Raw genomic sequence first — 23072 nt, forward strand, 5'->3', positions numbered from 1 at the left:
CGGAAGAGAGCTTCCTGCATTCCATCATCATGACTCGACGAAATCTGTTGTGCTTTATCGCGTGCCGTTTCGCGCGGATAAAACGGTCAATCGAAAGTCCGATGCGCGCTCTGTCAGCAAACAATGCGCAACAAATTGCGCCAACAATCCGTAAGTTGAACGTATATGTCAGGTTTTCCGCATACGAAATGTTTTTCCAAAGTTCCGACTTCACTGTACGGTAACGTAAACAGAATGATGAATGATTGTCGATTGTTATACATCAAGAGGCAGGAGTATCTCATGATATGTGTGCGCCAGTTTTGAAAAGAATTTCGAATTCGTCGCAAACATTTATGGAAAGGATCAAACTGTCAACAGTGGAAAACGAATTGACCGGCATTTAAAAGGGCGTGCGAACGTAATTTTTTCGCACACTTCACGAGATGAGACTGTAATAGTTTCAAGACCATCGCTTCTCTGCAGTGCCTTCGTTCGAAAGAAACTGCTTTTTACGCGGTATATCTGAATCAGCACAGTGGCGAATGCAGTGCTTTACCCCAGCTCTAAAAAACAACTCTCCAGCGCTGATATAAAAAACGATGATTAAAAAGAGACGCGTTTTACGAGGGCCTGGTTCAAATTGTAAATATATACTCGAGTACACACACCGTCTTCGTGTACGTGTAAGCGCACGTATTTATATGTACGCTGTGTATCTTACGCGATGAGAGATACTCGCGTTAATGCGCGTATGGAAAGTTTTTTAGCGGACGAAGTGGTTTTCTTTCGTATCCGGATGTAAATTAACATCGGGCCAGCTTTTGACGTTCGCCGCTCTTCATTTTCTTTTTCCTACCGTGCGGCGAATCAGTATAACGAGGTTTCCACCTGCGAGCCCCGTTTTCATTCGCTAAGTACTCCCCGCAAGCTCGTTACCGAATGATACAAGATAATAAATAATTAAAAACAGACACTATCGGGCTCGGGCGTTCATTATCTTCGTCGAATACGATAGCCTCGCCAAAATATGGGGGGCGGCGCGGATTGATTTACGCAACAATTATTTCGAATATTTCACCACGTCGATAATTGATACTCGAATATTCAGATTTATGCGAATAACTAACAAACTTCGATGTATTAATCAACGAAATTTAATTTATATTTCTACATAATAGAACGTGAGCGCGATGCTCTGCAGCGAGAACATAAATACCTTATTTCGGCAAGGTTGATTCGATTGGACGCACACCTGAAATAAATATACGTATCGCAGCACCGTTCTCTTGAAATAAAATAATACACAGAATTATCAATCACGTTGCGAGGCATTTCCTTAAACTTATATTTTTATTCAGGAGCATCCGTGGTTCCTTATTTTGATAAATTCATGCACCGGCACGTTAATTAATTTTTATATCGGTTAGAAAGAAAACAGGATCCCATTCAAAGAGTAAAAAAAAATAACTATTCCATATTTCTATAATTTCGAAACTAAATCTTTGCAAATCAACCTTAGTATTTTGATTTTCCTCTCCGCATGACTGGAATTCGTTGATAAAGCACGCAATAGTGGAAATTCGTTATACTCCGTCACACGATCAATAACACGGTCAGCCTGCAATTTTCCGATCGAGGTTGTTCCAGCCGAATTCGCAATTAACGATGCTGTCGTCTTTTTCTCGGCGTCTATCCACAAGCTAGGGGGTGAACAAGTCGTTTTTCGGGGGATGGTGTAAATATCCTAAATCACGGAACTTTCTCACGGTTTCCACGGCTCCCCGTCTCTTCCTACGGGTTTTTATTCGTCTCCCGTTCGCAACCACGCGAGGGAAGTCGCCTCTCAAAGGCAGATAATAAACTCGAAACAATACGACAAGCGACGTGCCTGCACGACACGAACATGCTTTCAGCTTTAAAGCGTGATACCGCCGAGTCGCCGCTCGCCCCGCCGCCGGGGAAACTATTTCATAACTGGGTCGAGCAAGTAGGTGGACCATGGGTACATGCTGGATGCCGGATAAAAGGGTGCGCCGTGGAAAAAAAGACGGTCCACGTAAAACGGCTTCCCGGTTTCTCTCTGCTTCCTTTCATACCACGGCGAAATGGGGATTACGTGTCGAGTATTCGTTAACAATTTCGGCACTAGTTTCGCCAGAAATTGTACATATTTTCTTCCCAATGGATGTCGTTGCTCCTTCAATTATCCAGAATTCGATTTTCTGACGGAGACTAATGAGATGATTCAAGTTTAATGGGTACAAAATGTTTGACCTTACGCAGAGATCGTTTGAATGAATTAGCTAGATGAATTTATAATAATACTGTATTCGAGAGGATCTTAAAATATCACACTTCCACGGTTTCTGTAATTCTCGTTCATCTAATTATCAAATTTGAATAATCTCCAACCGGTGGGACACGTGTATACCCTTTCGGGTACACGCTGAGTTAACTACCCCTAATTGACATTCAACCAACGTCCGCTGTAAATTGTATATATACATATTTCAATCCTAAACGCGCAGCTTCCGAACTTTGCTCGGTCGGGTCTTTAATGCGAATTCACCTTGATGATACAATGCTATTCAAATGCCGACGACGGAAGCAAAGGACGGGGAAACGATGAAGGGGTGGTTACCTATGGAACAGATGCTCCCTTGTTGCGGGAGAAACAATGAAGCCGCTCGACAAAAGCGGCAACAAACTCAACAACTCACGGCGTCATGATGCCGCCATGTCCAACAGATGAGGAATACCGATAAGAGACGATTTGTTGTGGGAAGCGCTTGCTCCACGGCTTTTATAGCGCGACGACAATGGCTGAAAGGCGCCCTTACTACGCCTTGCGTTTCGCATGACAGAGAATGCCAGTAACTTTCGCGCGTTTGATTTTATCCGAGTGGAAAATTGAAGACACATTCTGATACTCTTGTTTTACTCTGCAGACAAAAAAAGGAGGAAATACGGGGTAGATATAGCAAACGTTGGGTAGATGAACTTGTTCTTCCTAATTTATCCTACTCTTATTCTTAAAATTTTAGTCTTTTTGCAATTACCACAAGCATTCCTACGTTCAAGATGAGATTAATTTTTGTATATCTGTTATGGTATTAACTTCGAGTTGATATTTATGAATACTGTCTCTGACGAGATAGGGCCTCAAGTGTCTCTCACCACTCAGTTGTTTACCAAAATACTTTCCTGCTTACTTTAGACAGAACTTTACCGACACAAAGTTTGTACCATCAATTTACAGACACGTATTAATGTAGGGAACCGAAAGCACAGGAATTCATGCGAATTTTTCACGACGTTATGAATAATTGAGTTTGAAACTCCTATTTTGAACGGAATCGAGTCGAAAGGGTGATTCTGAAAAAGGGAGCCGCAACAGCAGCGTCTCTTTTTATACGCAAATAAAAGTTTTGTCTGCCTGCGCGTTCTGCGCCATCCATGTAAACGACCTACTTTGATTTTGGTTGCTCGTCGCACATATGGAGGAGCGCTCGGCTGCGTTGCCCTCGTAAATTCCAAAAGTTCTCCCGAGTATCCTGCTAGCTAACCTTCTTCGATTCTTTAACAATATGACCCTGGCATATTGCAAAAGTACTAGGAACTTCTTAAAGTGCTTCTCGGGATATCATAATCGTTCTTTCGAACTATGGCCCGAGATTGCGATGAAGCATTCCGAACGGAAGGAAAAGGCTGGTACCGTTGTTTCCTGCATTCTTAAATCACGCCAGGCTCTGATTAATATTTTCCTCTAGAAATAACTATTTCATCAAGAATTTTTAGCTATTGTACAAGGAATTTAATTTTTTAGGAAGGAATAAATTTTAATATGATACTAGTAATCTGTATTGCCTGGCACGACCAACGTGGCAGGCTCATTTTATATTACAAGAAGGAGCAATTAAATTCCAAAATGATTTCTGTCAACAGCAAAATAATCAAGGAATTTACACACTACGACTTTTATCAACTAATATGAGTTATAACAGAGCCCCATAGAGTTGACCAATACTTGGACGTTGACCAAACCAAGAGTCTAACAGTTACGTATCGAAGCGCGATAAATAACGTGATAAATATGAGAATACTACCTTCTTTTGCCTGCACGAAGCCGTGAACCTCGCAGTAACTTCCGGCGGATCCTGCGGCGCCAGGCGTGTCCAAAGTGAAAAGAGTGTTTGCAGAGGAGCTGACGCCATCGTCGGGAGTCTGGAGCAGACTGGTGGCCTGCGACAGCGTGCGTTGCTGATGGTGCGGGTGATGGTGAAGGTGATGGTGCTGCTGCTGTTGCTGCTGCAGCTGCTGTTGCTGTTGCTGCTGCTGCTGCTGCTGTTGCTGCTGGGCAGCGAGAATCTCCTCGTGCCGGCACTTGGAGCACCGACGCATCTCCGAGCGAACACGCAGCAGCCAGACCATGCCGAACAGTGCCATAGCAATCTCGAGACCCGGTGACCTCGATGGGTGCTTCATGCTCGCTGAATCAAGGTCATCGAGGCTCCAGGAGCCAACGCGACGCATAGCACTAGAGATCTCTGCGAACAATGTTCCGTTCCCTCTTAAATGGCTAGCACTCCCCGATTGTTCACATCTATTCTTCGTATCTGCGTCGCTTCTAGCTAGCTTCTGTCGACGATGAAAGCCTTGGTATGAATTCGGATCGAATGAATTCTTCTGGATAGAAATTGTCTCGAGTTACAAACGTTTGGGTGCCTAACTACGTTTTGATAATTTTGTTTTTTTTTTTTTTTTAATTTTGGCTAGTTTGTTCCCTTAGTTATTGGCGTTCCAAATGTTTCATCCTCGCGAGTAGTTTGCTTCCCACGTTGCTTTTATTATTCCAAGTATTCATTGCACCTAGTTTGCCTTTCCTTTTCTTTCCACTCAAGCACTGCTATCAAGCTTCTTATTTTCAATTCTTCGCATTTTCTTTCCATCGGACAACGTTTATCCCAAGGATTCCACTTTTCGAAGTCGAGCCCGGGCGATCGGTTGAAACGAATCGGGAAGCAATTTTTAACCCACGGACACTTCCCGCTGCGTAAAGATTTCTCTTCTTTCTAATGGAACCTATCTTCCATAAATTCTTCGTCACTTCACCTCCATTCCTCTTCGTACCCCCCAAGTATCGAAGTAATCCTACTTCACCTTCGGCCCAGAGTGCTGGCGAGACCGTCCCATCGATTCGATCCCTAGGTGCTCCCGTCGAACGGCGCGAATTTGTCCAGCAAGATCCTCTTCGTCGAATCCTTTTTTCGGTCTCCACATTTTTCACCGAAGCTCGTCGAAATTCGGTGTCGGGCCCGGGATCCTCGAAGAATATCGTCCAACCATCGACAAACGCTGTTCCAACCGCCAGATATCACAGAGAACGATGCAAGGAGGCACCCGTATCTCCGGGCGATGCAAAATTACCAAAATTGCGCGTGAAAGGCACGATTGCAGGGAGGAAAATCAACGATCGGGTCTCGGTGCCGTTCGTTGTCAACTTCGAACGTCCCTGGGCAGAAGAGAGCTCTCGAGTCGGAGGGCAATGTGGCTAACGACCAATGAAACCACGATTGCGTTCGGAAACTTCGGCGGGAAACTCGGGCCGCGGGAAACGATTACGGCTAACGAAGCCAGGGCTCATGGACAGTTGGGTGACACTTGGTCCTGGAACGGCCACGGTTCGCTTATAAAAGTAGAAAAGATTCGTTGGAGGTTGGCGCGGGTCGTAACACTTCCGAGGAACTTTTCAGCGAGCCGGCGGCGGAGAGGTATCGTTCCACGGTTACCGAAGTTTCCCGTCTGCCCCGTTGCCCTGGAAGTTGGAACGAGCTGGACTCCGCGCCACTCGAGCCTTCCAGCCGTTTCAGCCCCTGCGTCTGTTTTCACTCGACGATTCTCCGTGGCCCATCGAGCTGCGCGAGGCTGACGTCTCGCCGAAGTAACGCTGGTACGAGTACCCTCTCCCATCGAGACGGCACTTCCGGCCACCGTGTATCTCACTCGATACGCATGAGTGGGACTCCGATATCTCCGGTGGTGGACAAGCCCCGGCTAGCCGATAGCACGACGATAACACGGCGGTTTCACCGACTACGCGAGCCAGACGAGACTTCTTGGAAGAGGTTTTGTCCCACGAAGAACCCAGTGGCCGGGAACGGCTCGATAAGCGTACCCTGGACTCCTTTTATCCGGACAACGTCGCCCTCGATCCGCTCGTTTTTTCGATGAATTCTATTACCGAGATTTCGGCTCGTCCCTTTCTTACGCTGGCCTGGAAAAGTCACGGATGACATCGGGCATGGCCGACATTCCAGCTAAAGGAAACACACTCGAGTGAACTCGACGTTTTTCCTTTTTTTTTAGGTGAATGCTAGTGGAGAGGGGGATTTTTCGTTCGTCCGACCCGGCGTGTGTTACGTCCGACGATCTCGAGTTTAACGCGGTGACTGCACAGGGTTTCGGACTTTACGTTTACGCCACAGCGAAGTTGGCATCACGGTCCATTTGAAGTGTTAGGAAGTATTTATGGAATTTAGAAAACTCAGAATTTCTCTAACTAAATTACATTCTCGGAAACGTATACAAACACGAGTTTACTCGTGACTGGTCAATAATGTGTTAATAAGAAGCTTGATTAATGAATGATATTTTTTCAATAAATTTTTATAGAAAATAATTTAGCGCCAGCGTAGACTTCTACACAGCATCTTTAATTTTTGCCAACAAATATTAACCAGAACTTAGGCGCAAACTTTCGTAACTGTTTTCGTCGAACATCACTGTTCCTAGACGTTAAATCTGCGTTAGCGTTGAAACACGGGCAAATTGAATTAAGTAGTAAATTATTTCACGCGCATTCCGCGCGGTAAGGAAAACGAACATGGTTAAACGCGACGTCTGGAATTCAAAACAGACCAGTAACAGAATTTCACGGATCGACTTCGGCGAAGAGCGTCCCCGAGAGAGGGGTTGCAAATTGCGACGTAGAGCGTAGTGGAAAACACTTGTGTGTTCTTCGAGTACTGACTGCTGGCACTTCTCGTCACTCCAAGGCACAAGATGCTTGTATCTGTCACGTACACGTGACAATTAAAACTCAAATATCGCAGTGCGAAGGGTTATTCGTTAAAGAGGATTCTGGGTTTGCAAAGTTTGTATACGCTATATTAAAATAAAGTGAATTGCTGAGACAAGTCACTTTCTTAAGCCATTCTAGACATTGTTAAATTAGACTGTAGTAACACTAGATTTACGTAGCACAGCCATTTTGAACCATACCGAATTTCGAAAAAAGAAAATAATGTAACGAAAAGATCAACCAGGCCTTTCCAGCATGCAATTATCAGCAGTAGAGTCAACTACACCGGCTGTTCGTTTCGTCAGCAACGATTCTCAACAATCGTGTGATCGTGCGTCGTTGAAATCGAATTGTACATCGCGTTGGCAGATGATTCCTAGGCCCCTAAAGTCCATTCACGACCCAGATGCATTATTTTGCGTTCGTACCGCTGCGATTTACTGCACCGCCGTGACGCGTACAGGCAGGCGCATTATTTCCACGCCGTTATTATCGCATTTGTTCCCGGTTTATTTATCCGTGTACGATGTTTTTGACGGAGTCACAAACAAAGGCAAACGAATTAAACGCTCGTGAAGGACGTTGGCTGAATTTCAGCTGACCGGCGTATCCCCGTTCTTTGACGATAAATTATTTCTTTGATTGATCTCGTGTTGGGAAAATGGTCTATAAACGCTCTGCAATCGACTTTTTCCCGCACACGTGATATTTCAAGAGCTATTTCATATTTTATGTTAGGAAATTACTTAATTCCGCCATGTGTTCGAACGTTTCACGTTGAAACATTTTATCATTCGCATTTTACATTTCTCATTAAATTTCTAATTTGTGTAGCGGTTATAATTGCGCGATTAACTTTTGCGTTACCTATTAAAGAGTTGAAACGTGCATGGTGGAATGTTTGAACATCCGCCGGTATAAAATAATTCCCCGGCTAATAGTATGAAATATTTCGTAAAATACTACGTTTTGAATGGTCATACTTTCATACCTACCCATACATGTTTTGAAAAATTGTTCAATAAATTCTGTTGAAATTGAAATGAAACTTTTACGAAAGAAGTTATCGCGTTACAAGTTTCAATGAGAACAGATAAATGAAAGTTGTAGAAAATAGAAATGCTACTTTGGTCAAGATTGAAATGAAAATAAAGGATTCTGCGTAGAAGGACCATCTTTTGAAAGTCCTAATGGATCGTTTTACCTTTAAAGAATAATTCCGTTTACAAAACTATTGCTTACAATGTACTGCAAAAATGGAGTTTTATTTATTTTATGAAACTTTTCCTAATAAAAGTTCTGGAATAACTGTTTCCATGGGACTTTTCCTATAAGAGTTTCACAGTATCTGTTCCACGAGAACAATTTTTACAAAAGTTCTTAAGGTAAAAGTTCTTCTCCGTACAAGTGCCACAAGGACAGATATTTTTTTAAGAGAAAGAATAAGTTCGATCAGACTTTAAGAAAAATAAAAGTGAAACGCCTTCTTCGATCTCTCGAAGTAAGCTCACTGATCAGCTACTTGATTGCGAAAATGATAAGTAGTTGGTGTAACAATATTGTTGCAATACAAATTAAATTTAATTTAGTTCAAATAAAAATAAAGGTTTTTTTTTATTTCCTTTAAAAGTAATTACTATAATTCCCAGCCATTTTCAAGAGAACATTTCCCTGAACAATTCTCATCTAAATGTAGCTCCAGCGTGATTCTCGCGCGAATTCCAACGTAAATAAATAATTCAATATAAAGGCGATGGCTGGAGACATTTTGAACACAATTAAACACGACGGAAGGTTCGTTCAGCGAGTGCGTTGTTTCGCATAATCGTAGGACGCGAAACCCTGGCATGGGTTATACGAGCGGAATTTATTTTGATTTCGCGCGACGCAAAGTATCCGGCGACTTCGTCCGCGATGCATGAAAATACACATTTTCGTTCGTTGGTACGTTCGTTCGTGCGAGAAATTTATTCGGTCCGCGTTATTTAAAAACGCGACTCAACGGCACGGAATGGCACGGTTCTCGCACCTGTCACTCCTAGAGATAAAATAAAACGAAGAAAAAAAAAACGATATTAAAATATTATCGCGGATTCGCATTCGTGGCATCGTATATTCGCGAGCGAAATGCTCGAAGTTGCGACGTACAATAGCGAAAAAAAAGTATGGAATATTGAAATACATCGAGCAAATGTCGCGTGCGATCGTCGAAAGAAACCTGAGAATTTATTGGATTTAAGTGCTGTATTGCTCCCATTCTTATTTCTTCAGATACTATTGCTGATTTAAGTACTTCTCTATGTGATGTACAAAGTCTTTACTGCACAAATCGATTAACTTCACCTTTTGAAAAATTTTATTCAATGATAATATATTTTGAGTCATAAATATATTATCACTCATATGATAATATATTTTTGAGTAAAGAAAATATCATAAGAGGATACAAATGCATATTTCATTCAGCTTCTTTAACTACCATTAACCCGTACAATTTTCCATTAAAGAAAATACCAAAACAATTCCATTCATTTCGTTATTGGTAACGCGAGAATTTTCACCTTAAAAGTCCCCATTTGAATCCAACCTACTGAAAAGGTTCCACAATAGTTTCAACTCCTATACAAAATACTATTCAAGTTGCACAATTTCGGCGCCCGCTCCCCTAACAATCGCAGAGCGTGCTGTCGCAACGGCGATTTTTGTTTCCCATGGTAAAAGTTGTCCTGATCGAGCGATGAAAATGTTGAACGTGCCGCGAAAGTATCGAAAACGAAACGGGACCGAAGGGGCAAAGGGAATTGAAGGGACGCTTTACACGCGCTACCATTTTTCGCGACACGCAATCGCGGTGACGGTCGAAATCGCGCGCAACTGGGAAACCGACACGAATCGTTCCCTGTCAAAAAATAGCCGCTCTCCGTGCTGGGGACCACTAATAGCCGCGTTCCATTCACAATTTTTATTTATCTCGGTGCACGCATCGATCGGCAGGAATTAATACTTCTACTGTGTCGTTGACGCAACACCACACCGTTACGCCGTGTAAACTCGTTGCTGGCAATCGTTCCAAATCCGCCAAACTTATTTCCTACCCAGTGTCGGTTGTAGGAAGAATGTAGGTTGCGTCAGTGAGCGTCGTCGCCGTGTTTTCCAGATTCTGAAGTAGTCGGAACAACGAGAATTTTTCCATCTTTCATCTTTTTTTCTATAGAATGAAAATTTCCATCGTTCGAACGTGATGATTGGTTTTCTACGTGCGTCTGACAATGTCGTGACATAAATTTTGCAGACAGAGCGTTCGCCAACTGTAACGCGCCCGACACGAATCTCCAGCACTAAATTAGACGCAGAATACAAGGGCAATTTGGAATTTCGCCTATGAGCTCGCGGAACAGTTAGCACGTATTTGTGCTACGCGCTCATGAACCTGGCGAAAAAGTTTGAATAAACATAGTTGCGGAACTACATCAAATGCGTTTGACCGATGTGCACGTAGATTGTGCGTTTGAGAGGGCTCGTTATATATCCGCGTAAGGGTGTACGGTAGACGATGTTTTTAGGGAGTCAAACAGATAAGTGACTGCGCATTAATGCTTGAGGGGCGGTAGGGACGCTATTATAATAGAATTTTAGTGAGAAGAAAAAAGATCGGAAGGCACGGGAATCGGCTCGCTTCGATTCACCAGACAAACATCAGCAGCCGTTACCGGCCGCTATCGGTTTAATTGGTTTTCTGTACGATCACCAGGCCCCGATCGTCAAATTAATTGGTTCGATTCAGGCGGTATTAGCACAGGTAAATCCCCGTCGAATAACCGCAAATGAATATCGATAGATTTGTTTACCAGATTTCCACGGCGGCGAGCCCCAGACCGTTTATAGGGAAAGTATTATAAGCTGACGAGTAGTGATGGGTTCGAGTGCCATAGAAGTAGCTTATAATAATCGTGCTCTATAATCGCAATCAATTTAATTATATTTCACGTCTTTTTTTCTCTTCTAGGTTTGTAAATATTTGGCTGTGTAAATTTGAACTCCTACATCTAGTTAATATTGAGAGCAGATTTTTCGGTATTTTTCAAAGTATATTAGTGGACCAAGTTAATATCGAATGATACAAATGAATATTTTCTGTCTCTTTGTCAAAAAGACATACACACAATTTTCAAGTTTTTGATTTCTGGAATCATTTGTAAAGTTTGGTCAGAAATTTTTCATAAATTTTTACATTAAACTCCAATAAAGAGCTTCTACTACGAGTACATTTTTGAACTCGCTCCCATCGCTACTGACGGAGCTATCGTGGCAGCGCAGATGCTCCGCAATTTCACTCTCACGAGCGCCATTGTTTTTCCACTCGGTTCTTTGACGTTTCGCGCTCACACGGAACACGGAGCTGTATTATCCACCAACGAGGCCAATAAATTCACTGCGCAAACATTTTAAGAGGCGAGTTTTGAATATTTTACGGTTTCGCGAGAATCCGTCGGCCATTCGGCGCATAACCGATTAACTGCTCTGGCCGCTTTGACTGCAAAGGGCGTATATATCCGTCCTCGAAAATCAGGTTCAGACAACGAACGGAATATATACAGTATCATTTAATATGCGCTTAAATATTAACACATTCGCGACCACTGACGTGAATTCACGTCCTTTTAAATTCTATTCCTGGTTATGAAAAAATTATGAGAACCTTTTTATTTTATACACTACATATTTAGAACGTTGATATTTCAAATCATGTTTTGTAATTTTTATCTTCGCCCTAACGATACAAATTTGCGATGTCCAGCTTCAGAATTTTATTGTTTTTGTCGGTTCAGAATAAATATCCATCGAAAAATAGAGAAACCTTGATTTGCTACCAGATTTCTTGTCATGGACGTCGAAAGTTCGTCGAAATTGCTCCAAGAGACAGAGCTCTTTTGTTTCTCGAAATCATCGTTCTCCGAGAAGTTGGTGGATGTGAGGCTTAGCGTTCCGCGAAAGTAAACTCAGACAAAGGAAGGGAACGTTGATTTGTGACGAATGCGGACTCTCTCACAGGATCGACCACCCGCGGACTTCAGGACGAATTTCGCGCAAAGTAGATCAGAGAGCAGAGCTTTTGAACTCTCGTCTCTGGCCGTTGCACGCAACCGTATACGGGTAGCACTATCCCGGTTCTATGGCGATTATGCGCCCCGCGGTAACTGACGAGAAACAATTCCCTTTGCCGTTCACTGACCTGTCCCTAATGCCATAACGAAATACACTAACTACTTTTCGGGTTAGCAGCGAAAGTATGTTTCGTTGATGTAACAAAATGATATCGGTGGGCCCAGGGATACGATTGTTGCAAGGAATTTTACATCCGAGACTTTGATTTCGAATACTGCGAGTTAGGATGCAATAATGAGTTTAACTGAAGTTGGGTCGATCGGCTACTAGATACAGCAAACGATTTAGCAACAATTCGTATGATGTTTCGTTTTAATTTAAGGTTCGAAAATAATTAGCACACTTGTATGTTAAAGATTTAAAAATTCAAAGGCTAAAGTCTAAATTAATTACAGACAAACTAATATGTAATGCCAATGAATATTCCCTTATTAAGAGTAATCTAGATAAAAGGGTTTGAGAATTTACTTCAGAAATAATTCAATACCTCTTATATTAAATGCACATATAAGTAGATGTAATCGTCGAGGTATATTTATCAATAAATTTCTCTTTACTTTCAATCCCGGAATAATGAAATATTCGCTTATCGAAACATTTCAAAATAACCAAATAATATAATACGAACGTTGAAGCGAGTCTTGCATCGCATTTTGCCAGAGACTCCGCCTCGATTATCTGTAAAATCAACTTCAAATTATTATTCCTAGGCACATTTAAACACGTTTGTCGTTATTACCGATTGCCCGTGTTGTTCGTGTTGCGATATTTATGCGCGAAACTGAATTTCACTAACCGAGGAGAATTTCCGCGTCGTGCGTTTCAAAACGAAATAATCTCCGCCGCGGGTTTTGCAACATTCCGTGTAATTATACGACGCATTTCGTGGAAACATTATGCTCGGGCGGGGTGTTTAACCAGTGGGGAATTATATAAATAAAATCCTAATGCCTCAAATACGCTAAAAACCGGGGGAAAGGTAGAGTTTAGGTCAAAAAAGTTCGCCGAAGTTTGCGGAAAAGTTGCCAGGGGTAAAAGGAATCTCCAAATATAAAATGGTTTCCGGGAGCGGCGAACGAGAGTTAACTCGGACGAGAAACCGCGTAAACCGATTTTTCTCCGTTCAGGATTGCCTCAAAAACTCTTAAAGAAAGGGGCGAAGTAATTCTGCGCGAATTTGCGCGATTCATTTCTGCTTTCGATCAGGGAAACAACAAACACGCCACCAAAAAAAAAAGGCAGACCACACTGTCCTACCTTTCTTCCCGTATTTTCGACAGTTAAATCAATTTTCTTCGATGAAAAGTTTCTACAATCGTCTCCGGTAAACGTCCGCGATCCTCAAGGATTCTCACCATTGTAAAATTTCTCCTCGAGTCGCTTAGCCGCTTCCTCGGCGAGAAGTTTATTAAATTATTACAGAACTTCGTGAATGCCGGCTCTCCCGCGAAGACGGTCCAACTTTTACCACCGCTAACTGAGGTCTGGGCATTCCTTGAATTAAAAGTAAAAGCACTCCCGCCGAGCGTCGAGACGCGCGGCCACCGTGTCCTCGGAACGTGCGACCTAATCGTTCCCCTTGAAAATTACCGACACGGAACACGTGTACCCTTTCACGGCTAATTCCTCCTTCGTTTCACGACACGCGAACTCTTTCCGGCCTGCTGGAGTCTCTCGTTCCACTCTACGACTTCTTTGTTTTTTCAATTATTCAAAATAGAGAATTTACTTTCGAATATATTTTATTTGTGTGATATATGTATTTTAGGCACTGTTACTGTGTTAGAGGATGATTGTGTTATTTTAAGTAAACACAAGGCAACAGTTGAAACAACCAATTTCCATTTGTGAACAGCGTAATGTAATTTTCAAGTAATTCGTAATATAGTTTATGAATTTCCCCTGGACGGCAAGCGACGAGCAAGTATCTTACAATATCCCGAGAAATTCGACCACGGATAATTTCCACCTGGAAAGTGTAACGAAAGAGGATTGGAGAATAATTTTTTTACAGCTAGTGTGCGTTACAACATCGTAGAATGCGCCCCGGTCAGCCATTCAGAAACTCTAGAAAACGAGTAACTATACACAAGCCGTATCTTCTCCTCTTTTTCCCTTCGCCCGGGCCTTTCTTTTACCGTTTTTCCATTTTCGAAGCCCTTCCCCACCCACGGACTTTATGTTCTCCCACCGAGAAAAAAAAGCTCGGCTACCTTTCCGCCTCGCACAGACTTTTAAGCCTTCCCGAGCCTCGGCACAGAACTGGTCGTTTCTAGTTGATAGCCGCCACGGATGGAACGTAATAAAAGTACGACTCGACGGCAGCGCTGAATGCAACTGCACGGCAAAAAGAAATTCCTTCCGGTCGTTTTAATTCGCGTAAGCGCGCTCCTCGGGTTTCCCGGCCCTCCTTTCGTTCCCTCGGTCCCTACCGCATTTACCTAGCCCGTTTTTACCTGGTCGACGTTTCGCGCTTCGAAAACCGTGACGCCGAGCGACTTGCGAGGGATGTGTATCGTGTGGGATCCACTTCAACGGGCGATTAAGCGCACAAAAAACCGTGGAAAAAGATCTTATAAATATGTGCGCTGGGTGACCTTGTTCCGTGGTTATGCGAGCTTCGCAGGAAGTGCTTCGAATGGCCGTGGCATTGATGCAGGGGAGGCTCGAATCGTGTTTGAAAATTGAATCACTATGTATCATTCATCGAGAGTTCTTTGGAAATTCATTCTTGGGGATGGATACACTTGACTCTTGAAGTGGACAGTGACATACAATAGGACGAGAAAGAATGAACGATGGTGTGGAAAGCACTTGATCGTCAAACCGAACAACAAATTTGATTAATATTCACCCGTGTGCAAGCCTGTGAACGTCCTGACCTACAATTTCTCAATCTTTCAAATATTTCAGGTCTTACAATTTTTAGCTAGAAGTTTCCATCATTAGAAGTGAGAAAATTGGACGCATTCTAAACGAATGCTTGGAAAGTTCAGCAACGAGACTGGCAGCTCTCTCATGGCTATACACCCTGTGTAACGAGTTCGTTTGTAACCGTCTCCGAGTTTCGAGATTTCGCTCTTCGTAGACAGGGCGTTATTATTACAAGTGTACCCCCTCGCGGGGCCACGGGAGGGGGCTGACACGAATTTTCCGGGAAGCGACAAAGCGCAGCGGGGGTTCGTTATTTCATTCGCGACTGCGAAGTTTAATTAACAAACTGGGCCAGAGGTCTGTAGCAAGACGTTTCTAACGGTTGAAGTCAAACGGACGTCCGGAAAACCGAAGCGGAGGAACGCGAGCTTCCGGTTTGTCGAGGAGGAATATTTATCCTCGGGTTCTTTTATGTTTTCCACTTTTATGCGCGCATCATCGTTTCCTTTCTTTTAATTTGAAGTTCTGTATTTCAACTGGAAAGTACGCTTTGCGTTTTGGAGGTTGATTCAACGCCATCTTGATGATTATTTGGGGTTATCTCTCGCTTTTTATACAGAGTACCACGCTTTGTTTTTATTGCACAAATAAATTTCAAAGATAAAATTCTTCCTGTCTCTCTATTACTTGTATTTAAAAAGCTGGGAGAAATGCCCTGGCCTTCTAATTGCCAGAAAAGTGGATTAAACTCTTGAGAATAACTAATTAAAACTAAAAAATGGTAGGTTAAATTCGAAAGGAGGATTCAACGTATTACTCTGATATAAATTGTAATAATAAATTTCGAAAATTTCCAGTTTCATCGACAAAGGTAAAATTTTAAAGCCCGCCTAGTAAACTGTAATATCTCTCACGAGAATGTTCATTAGTCCCGTTAAATGACTGAGGTCCTTCAACTCGGAGGACGTAAAACGCAGCCGGCGATGAACAATATAGAGATAATTATTGTATTGTTGCAAGAATTACGATGTTCACGGTTAGTTTCCTCGATGCACGGGCAGACAAATGGAATAAAGGCGCGAGACTGACGTTCATAAACGGGGCATAATTCGCCATCCTTTTTGCTAATTTTCCAACTTCCGCTTGTTATTCGGGAACCGAATCACGGGTTGTTCCACGACGCGAACAAAGAAAGACTGCCGGGGATTATAGTCGTGCGAAATTTCAAGTTTGTTTGTAGACACATGAAAGGTAACGAAATTTAGAAACCCTCCCCCATCGCGAGCGCTTGCTTCGTTACCTTCGTTACTTCCCCCCGACTACGACTCTCCAACTCGAACCGAAGTTCTTGCAGCAGAAACGCAGACGGTGGATTCGTACTTCGAACAATATGATTTCGTTGCGCATTTGCGAATTTTACTGCTCGATTGTGAACATTTATTTACTGCGGTCATAGCTCTGGAAAGCTTTATAATTTTCTAAGCGTTGCACTGTTATTTCCAATTCTATCTCAAAACCTTTGAAACTAGCAGAATATTTCATTCGATGAACACTATTCTTCGCTACATTTATTCATCAAATCTAACTAAAACGAGGTCTATATTTACAGTGCAATCCAATATATCAATTTCAATAAACGTTCCACGGAATCAACGATAATTTCGTAGAATTTCTATTCTCTCCAGGACAGCAGAGAAATCGATACCGAAATTCCGTATCCAAAACGAAGTTTTCTCTCGTCGATAGAACGCGCGAACAAGGTAATAGGATGCAAATGGAAATAACGGGCCAACAGAAGCATCAAACGTGCAGAAACTATCGACGCAGGCTTTTTCGCGGGATTAGCGGACCGGAGACGGCGGGTTCGATGCCGAGCGACGCGTATATTTATCGACAAAAACAGGAGAATCGTGGCGCAACTTGCTCGAGTTAATTAAGCGACGTTCGTATGCGGAGAGCGTCAAATTCCTTGGACAATGTCGAAGACGCATTGAAACTCCTGTGGGATCGTGATGTAGCGTCTCCATGCGCGGGGATTCCTGGGCTTGTGCGGATGGATTCGCAGCCGTACGTATAAGCGCGAGCCTATTATTCCTCGCGGGCCACTCCATATTGAATTAGGTCGCGTTCGTCGCCGGAAATTATATTCGACGACAGCTTCCGTGTAATCAGTGAGCTGGGAGAACTGCGAACGAAGCGAGATTAACATCCTGGCGTGACCATTAGTCGCGCCAATCGACGAAACTCTCCAATTTCAATTTCTTGTTTCCTTTTTTTCCGATCAATTGTGAGCCCGAGCCTTCGCGAATATGCGTTTCAACTGACTGTTTCTGTTTTTTGGTGAGCTATTCACGTGGCCTCTCTGGAAAGAATTCATTGCAATAGGAATGTTAACACTTTCAGTGCCAGACATGCTCACAAAAATATTTATAAAGCTAAAATTTTCATTTTAACTCGATCAAAATTCATGATCTTCAGAATGAATTTTTTTAAGTCCTTAATGAGAATTTCTGTCAACCATATATGGGACGAAAAATGAATCTGTACGTGTCTGCTTTGCTTTGCTCTATTTACTAATGACATAACCACCACATATCGACGCTAACTTTTGATTATTAGCCTTGATTAGTACCTGCAGACACCCTCGGTACTCACGCTCTCACGTTTATCGAAAATTCGTCGGCGCCTCTCAATTTCTAGCTTTCTTAAGAAATGAAACAAGTTCGAAAGCAGTTGCCGTCGGACTGATTGCAGTTCCCACCCGTGGAAAATGGGTGATAAGAGGGTGAAGAGGGGGTGTGACGCCGATGTCGAAGCACGTTGCGATCCGGAGAAAGTTGGCCCGTTTCATTGACGTCGACAGAGTTCCCGGCGGGCTTTTCTTCCTGAAAGTGTTCCCCCTTCAGCTTCCTTTTGCAGACCGTCGACAGGAAGGACTCTCGGTGGCCAGTCGTACCTTACCTCGTTATAAGCTTCTCCGATAACGTCCCGCGGGACGTGTTCGACCCCTCCACCCTCTTCCTTTTTCCGGTTGCCATTTTTATCGTATATTTTCAGAGTCCTTGATTCGGATGTTTTGACAGACTATCCGTACACCAACCCACTCGGTTGATTTTTATTGGCTCCCCGGCTCGATAGGTGCAGAACAAACATTTTAAAGAGAGAAATTTCTTCCATCGACAACGAATGTTATTCCTTTCGGTCCACCACCGGACGTCGCTCCACCAGACGACTTCAATAATGGAACGTGACCAGCAGGAAACATCGAGAAACGTGTAATACGATTCGTGGTTTATGGACGTTCATAGTCTTTCTTCTTGTAATAGCTTTTTATTCTTATCGTCGATTTTTGTATTATTTTATTGAAAGTGTAGGACAACCGATCTCAGTTGAGTGGTATCGAGGTTTCGAGGTTCTCAGCCGACCAAATGTAGTCTTAAGTCAAAGCAGCTATTTGCGGAATCTTAAAAGCGTATATTTAATAAATTTATATTTATACTTCATTAAAATTAAAATTCTGTCCTTTTCTATGCTTTCTTAGTAATAATCTTTCAAGCTTCTATTCTCCTTTTTAGTGAATCCAGTCAAAGAGGAACCCGAAGACCAACGCCTGCACCGATCTATACTACACAAAACCCATCAAAGGCCAAAATAACAAGGGATCTAAAGCCTATTCAAATATTTTCTTTGCAGTCAAAATAATTATCGAAAGGGGGATCGACTGTGTTCATGGAAAAGGGAACATCAGCAAGGCGAGAAACATTTTCATGGACAAAATATTTCGAAGAAAAGAGCTTTGTAGATTTTGGAGGAAGAGGCGCTGGCTGGGTGAACACGAAGATCGCCGGTAACTACTTCCGACTTCTTTGAAACATGTCCTTCACTCGTTAGCCATTCGAGTCGGACAGCCTTTTCTTCCCGGCTGCCGGTTGCACACAGTTCGTTAGGCAATTTCTATTTTGTCCCGTGTCCAATTTTCGCCCGTGAATTTTCGGCGCCATTAAATTTCCCGGGAAAAAATTTCGGATCCGCAATCTTCCGTTTCGTTAGTCCCGCGATGGCTGAAATTTATTTGGCAGAAAGGAAGCACGTTCGCCAATGTCACGGTAACGATGGCTGAACGAATGTCGAAGTCGACGAGATGGTAACAGCCGATGCTTTTGCAATCGATCGTGATCTTTGAATCTCTCGATTCGAAAAATCTAGAGGCTATTCTTTTTGAAAAGTAAAATTGGAGTATTTAAGCCTTTCAGATCTGGCGTCCATAATTGAGGACACAAAATTTTGTCGAGAACTCACGTTACCGACACTATCGTTTAGAGCGAATGTCCCACCAGTTTTGCTCGAAAACTACACTATTAAGATTGTCTTTTTTTATTTTTTCCACGCTAAATTTAGCCCATGTTAATTCGAAAAATTAAATTACATTAGTACGAGAAAAAAAATAATTTAGGTCTGAAAGGGTTGGAAGTGAGGTCTTCCAACATTTTTCTACTAGCTCATTCGTTGGAGAGATTGTCGTTTTAGACAATACCTTCTGTTATCTTGATCCTCAGGTTATCTTGAGTGAACTGGAATTAAATTGTACTCTACACCCTCCCTCCTGCATCCCTCTTACAATTCCAACATAATAAATCATGACCCGAAATTTGAATTTCATGATAATCTGTTAAGGACACTCCTCCCTGAGAATGATCCATTTCGCCAGCCTGCAGACGAGAACCCAGGCTCGAATCGATAATGGGGGTTTCTTTGGAGCCCCGAGGGGGTGTCGTCGCGAACATCGCGACGTCTCTGAATGCGTCTCGGGGACGGTATTAGAAAGTTGGCGGGATCGAGACGAGTTCTGGCAGAAGGAAAGTTTCGGCTCGCGCGAAAAGTCGAGCGCCCGACAAGCTGCATTGTTATCGACTAGTTTCCCCGCGGTGCACACGCGACTCGAAACTTCGCCGATATTTCACGGTCCTCTCGACGTCGACAATGGACGAGCTCTGGCCGAAACGTTCCGGGAGATGCCTTTTTTCAATTACCGCCGCCTCCTGGTCCGCGGTGGCATGTCACGCTGGCTTCACGAGAATTCCGCGTAAACAACAGCCATTGCGCGAATCGATCTCGTCATTCGCGATCCGAAACGTATGGGAAGTTTGGCCACGATTGTCTCGTGTTTTTCATCCCAATTAAGACTTGAAGGAAACATGTCGAGCATTCGATTATTAGCAATGCGTTTGCTGAATTTTTCAAGGAGGGGTGTTCAAATAGGATTCTAAATAACGATTCACCTGTATAAACGTCAAGTAAACTGCTCCTCATCTATTATACAAATGGAATTCTCCCATCCTTCCATCATCGATTCCTACATAAAACCCCACTTTGACTTTCATTTTCAATTCAACCTATCCTATAATTCAGCGAATATCTAACGCGGAATCCTTCCTAAAACGACTTTTGCTCAGTTCTTCGAGACAAATGCTTCGCCGCGCAACTGGCGAGGCACGTTTCGTTTCTCCATCTCCTACCCCACCTCCACCTCCCTCTTCATGCGATTCATAAATTCCCGTTTGTTTCACAAGTATGCGGGGAATTCGGCAATGACGGGAAGCCTCGCGGCGCCGCGGTTTCGCATTTCTTCAGGGACGAGCAGGAAAGTTGCAAAGCTATGTGGGCGATGAAAAGGCTTCGCGCGATTCCGAAAATGTTTCGCGCTTCCGCGAACTTGCGACTGCTGGCGCGTGTTTGTTCGAGCACGCGGCACGCTTTGGCGAAATTTGTTGCGCGGGAAGTTTGACGAGCGGCGGGGTAACGAGTTTGACGTCGATGTTCATAGTGGAGTTGTTAATTAAACTTGTTTTGGTATTTCGATCGAGTTAAGGCGAGCCGAGGTTCCTTTCGCGATACGGTGTCGTTTATTTGCTTCTGAGTCCATTAGCAGTTCGGAGCTGTCTTTGATGAATTATGATTGTACGGGTGTAAAATGTATTAGGAAAGATTGTAGCAAAAAGTAGAAAATAGGAATGTAAAAGCTACTAAACGCAATGAGTTCGAGGTTCAATTATGTATAATGTAAAAGACATTAATTGTAAAGGTGTTAAACATTGTAGTTATTTAGCACTTTCAAATGCGATCAAAAGTCTTTGGAAATTGTTACTGTTAAGCGAGAAGATGAGGAATATTTTGATAAAACAATAACAGTCCAGGCATTCCTAACAGCTGCAGTGTTTGAAGTAGCCCCTAACCTATGCACTTCTCATCACTCATAAGATTAAGTGGCGCATGACGTGTAGATCAGACCTACGCCATGGATTGATGTATGGCGAACTCACGCGAACATTGTGTACTTACATCTTGACCTACATCCACGGTCGTGCAGGGATATTTCGAAGGAAAAGTTGCGTCTAGTTTCAGCATCGAATTAGTTTGAGAACTCGAATCCGATCATCTCGTTAAACTTTTATAGTATAGTCTTGAACTGGAATTAGGTGAACTTTCTTGGATTCCCGAACACTGGGAAATTGCACTTCGATCGTTGAAAGATCTTAAATTACTGAAATCGAAAAGAGATATTTAAAACGTAAATTTACTTCTCTCTATCCAGTTTTCAATATCAATTAGAAAATAATAATTGTAGGGAGCTATCCAAAATATTTTCGCCAACTTTAATTCCTGTAAGTTTTCCGGGATCGTACCAACTGACAGACTGTAAAAATGGCGACAACAGGTTATTCGATCATTTGAAACGGTTGTCAGTAAATAAAGATCAAAGTTCCTTGCGTCCGTCAACAGAGGATTGGCGAGCAATAGGCAAATGCTTGAAAACCGTTTTCACGTTCGATAAAACGAAACCACGGATTGCCCGGACCCCCCTCCCCAGAACAATCGATTCCGTTCGATGAACAAGCAATCGCAATATATGAACGAGGCGTATAAACGCGAGAAATGGCTAGTAACTCGACGCTCGCCTAGAGTTTCATTTCGAGGAATTCAATAATTGCATACATCCCAATAACTGCGAGCTGTTCCATTTCACAAACGCCTCGCAGCTACCGATCATTGCCGGTGCCTATGTTTTATATATTATATCACTTGTAAAAACCCCATCACGTTAGTCGTCATTTACTCCGTATCTCGACGCCATACGACTGACGTTTAAAACATCGGAGACTTTCACAGTTTGAGTTCCTACAATTTGTACAATTTCACGCACCGGCGATTCCGTGAGGGAGTGTTTGCACGGATAAATCGGTGTGGTCTATTGCAAGTGTGGGAGTATATAAAGCCCATTACGAGTTAGAATGGCTCTTTAAAGTGACTCCTTTTTAGGGATTGTTCTTGAATTGTTCTCGCATTATTCTCGAAACATTCTTTCTCTGATATCTCGTGCTTTTAAATTATAAAATCTAGTTCTATATGATTCCAACAAACATCTTCAAAATATAATTGGAGTCATTATTCTGAATCGACAATTGGTGTAGAAATAAAGGTGTTTCTCCGCGCAGTTAAAGTCCTATCAGCGGACGTCAACTACGGACACGTGTTTCGACTACGTTTATGAGTTAATTGCAAGGAAGGCCTTTTGCAGCAATAAATTATATTAGGGTAGAGATGGAACAGAGTTGATACTGTCTGAGGCTTCAGCAAGCCGTGTCCTTTCGGAAGAGGGTTCTGACAGGTTGCCAGCATTGCAGGTAGCTTCATCTCAGCCATGAAGTGACACTGATACCGGTATCCGCACGGTTATTAACAGTTCGCTTGAAACGTAATGCAACGTGGTCAAAACGATCACTGTGGAACTTACACAAAGCATTAAAAAGCTTCAAGAAGACCCTATGATAAACGATACAATCCGGAATCCGGTGGCTCTAAATACGAAGATAGATTTAAAAAGTAGAATTGAATTTTTTCGTGGAAATTCGTGAAGCGGACAGCTAAAAGTGTCCTCAGGGGTTTCGAGCGCCGTTCAAACGAATCCCAG

At 42.8% G+C, this 23072-nt stretch overlaps 2 protein-coding genes across 18 annotated transcripts in view; both read right to left on the reverse strand.

The window, feature by feature from the left end:
• The window catches only part of LOC128888423 (disks large homolog 4), a 283226-nt gene extending 277191 nt beyond the window's left edge, over positions 1-6035 (reverse strand). For 7 of the 13 annotated variants that reach the window (XM_054145260.1, XM_054145273.1, XM_054145270.1 and 4 more), the window contains exon 1: positions 4089-6034. In XM_054145260.1, coding sequence (XP_054001235.1) covers positions 4089-4515 — 427 coding nt within the window. In that variant the 5' untranslated portion in view covers positions 4516-6034. Of the gene's footprint in view, positions 1-4088 lie in introns of all 13 variants that reach the window. The other 6 variants (XM_054145266.1, XM_054145263.1, XM_054145265.1 and 3 more) reach the window with 1 other exon arrangement.
• LOC128888435 (uncharacterized) overlaps positions 4726-23072 on the reverse strand; it is a 269895-nt gene continuing 251548 nt past the window's right edge. For 4 of the 5 annotated variants that reach the window (XR_008460252.1, XR_008460250.1, XR_008460251.1 and 1 more), the window contains exon 3: positions 6121-6256. Coding sequence is in view for 1 of the 5 variants with exons in the window: in XM_054145289.1 (XP_054001264.1) it covers positions 6069-6256 (188 nt within the window). In the remaining 4 variants the exon portion in view is untranslated. Of the gene's footprint in view, positions 6257-23072 lie in introns of all 5 variants that reach the window. The other variant, XM_054145289.1, reaches the window with a different exon arrangement.

The sequence above is a fragment of the Hylaeus anthracinus genome, unplaced genomic scaffold (assembly GCF_026225885.1).
Source record: "Hylaeus anthracinus isolate JK02 unplaced genomic scaffold, UHH_iyHylAnth1.0_haploid 11994, whole genome shotgun sequence".
NCBI lineage: Eukaryota > Metazoa > Arthropoda > Insecta > Hymenoptera > Colletidae > Hylaeus > Hylaeus anthracinus.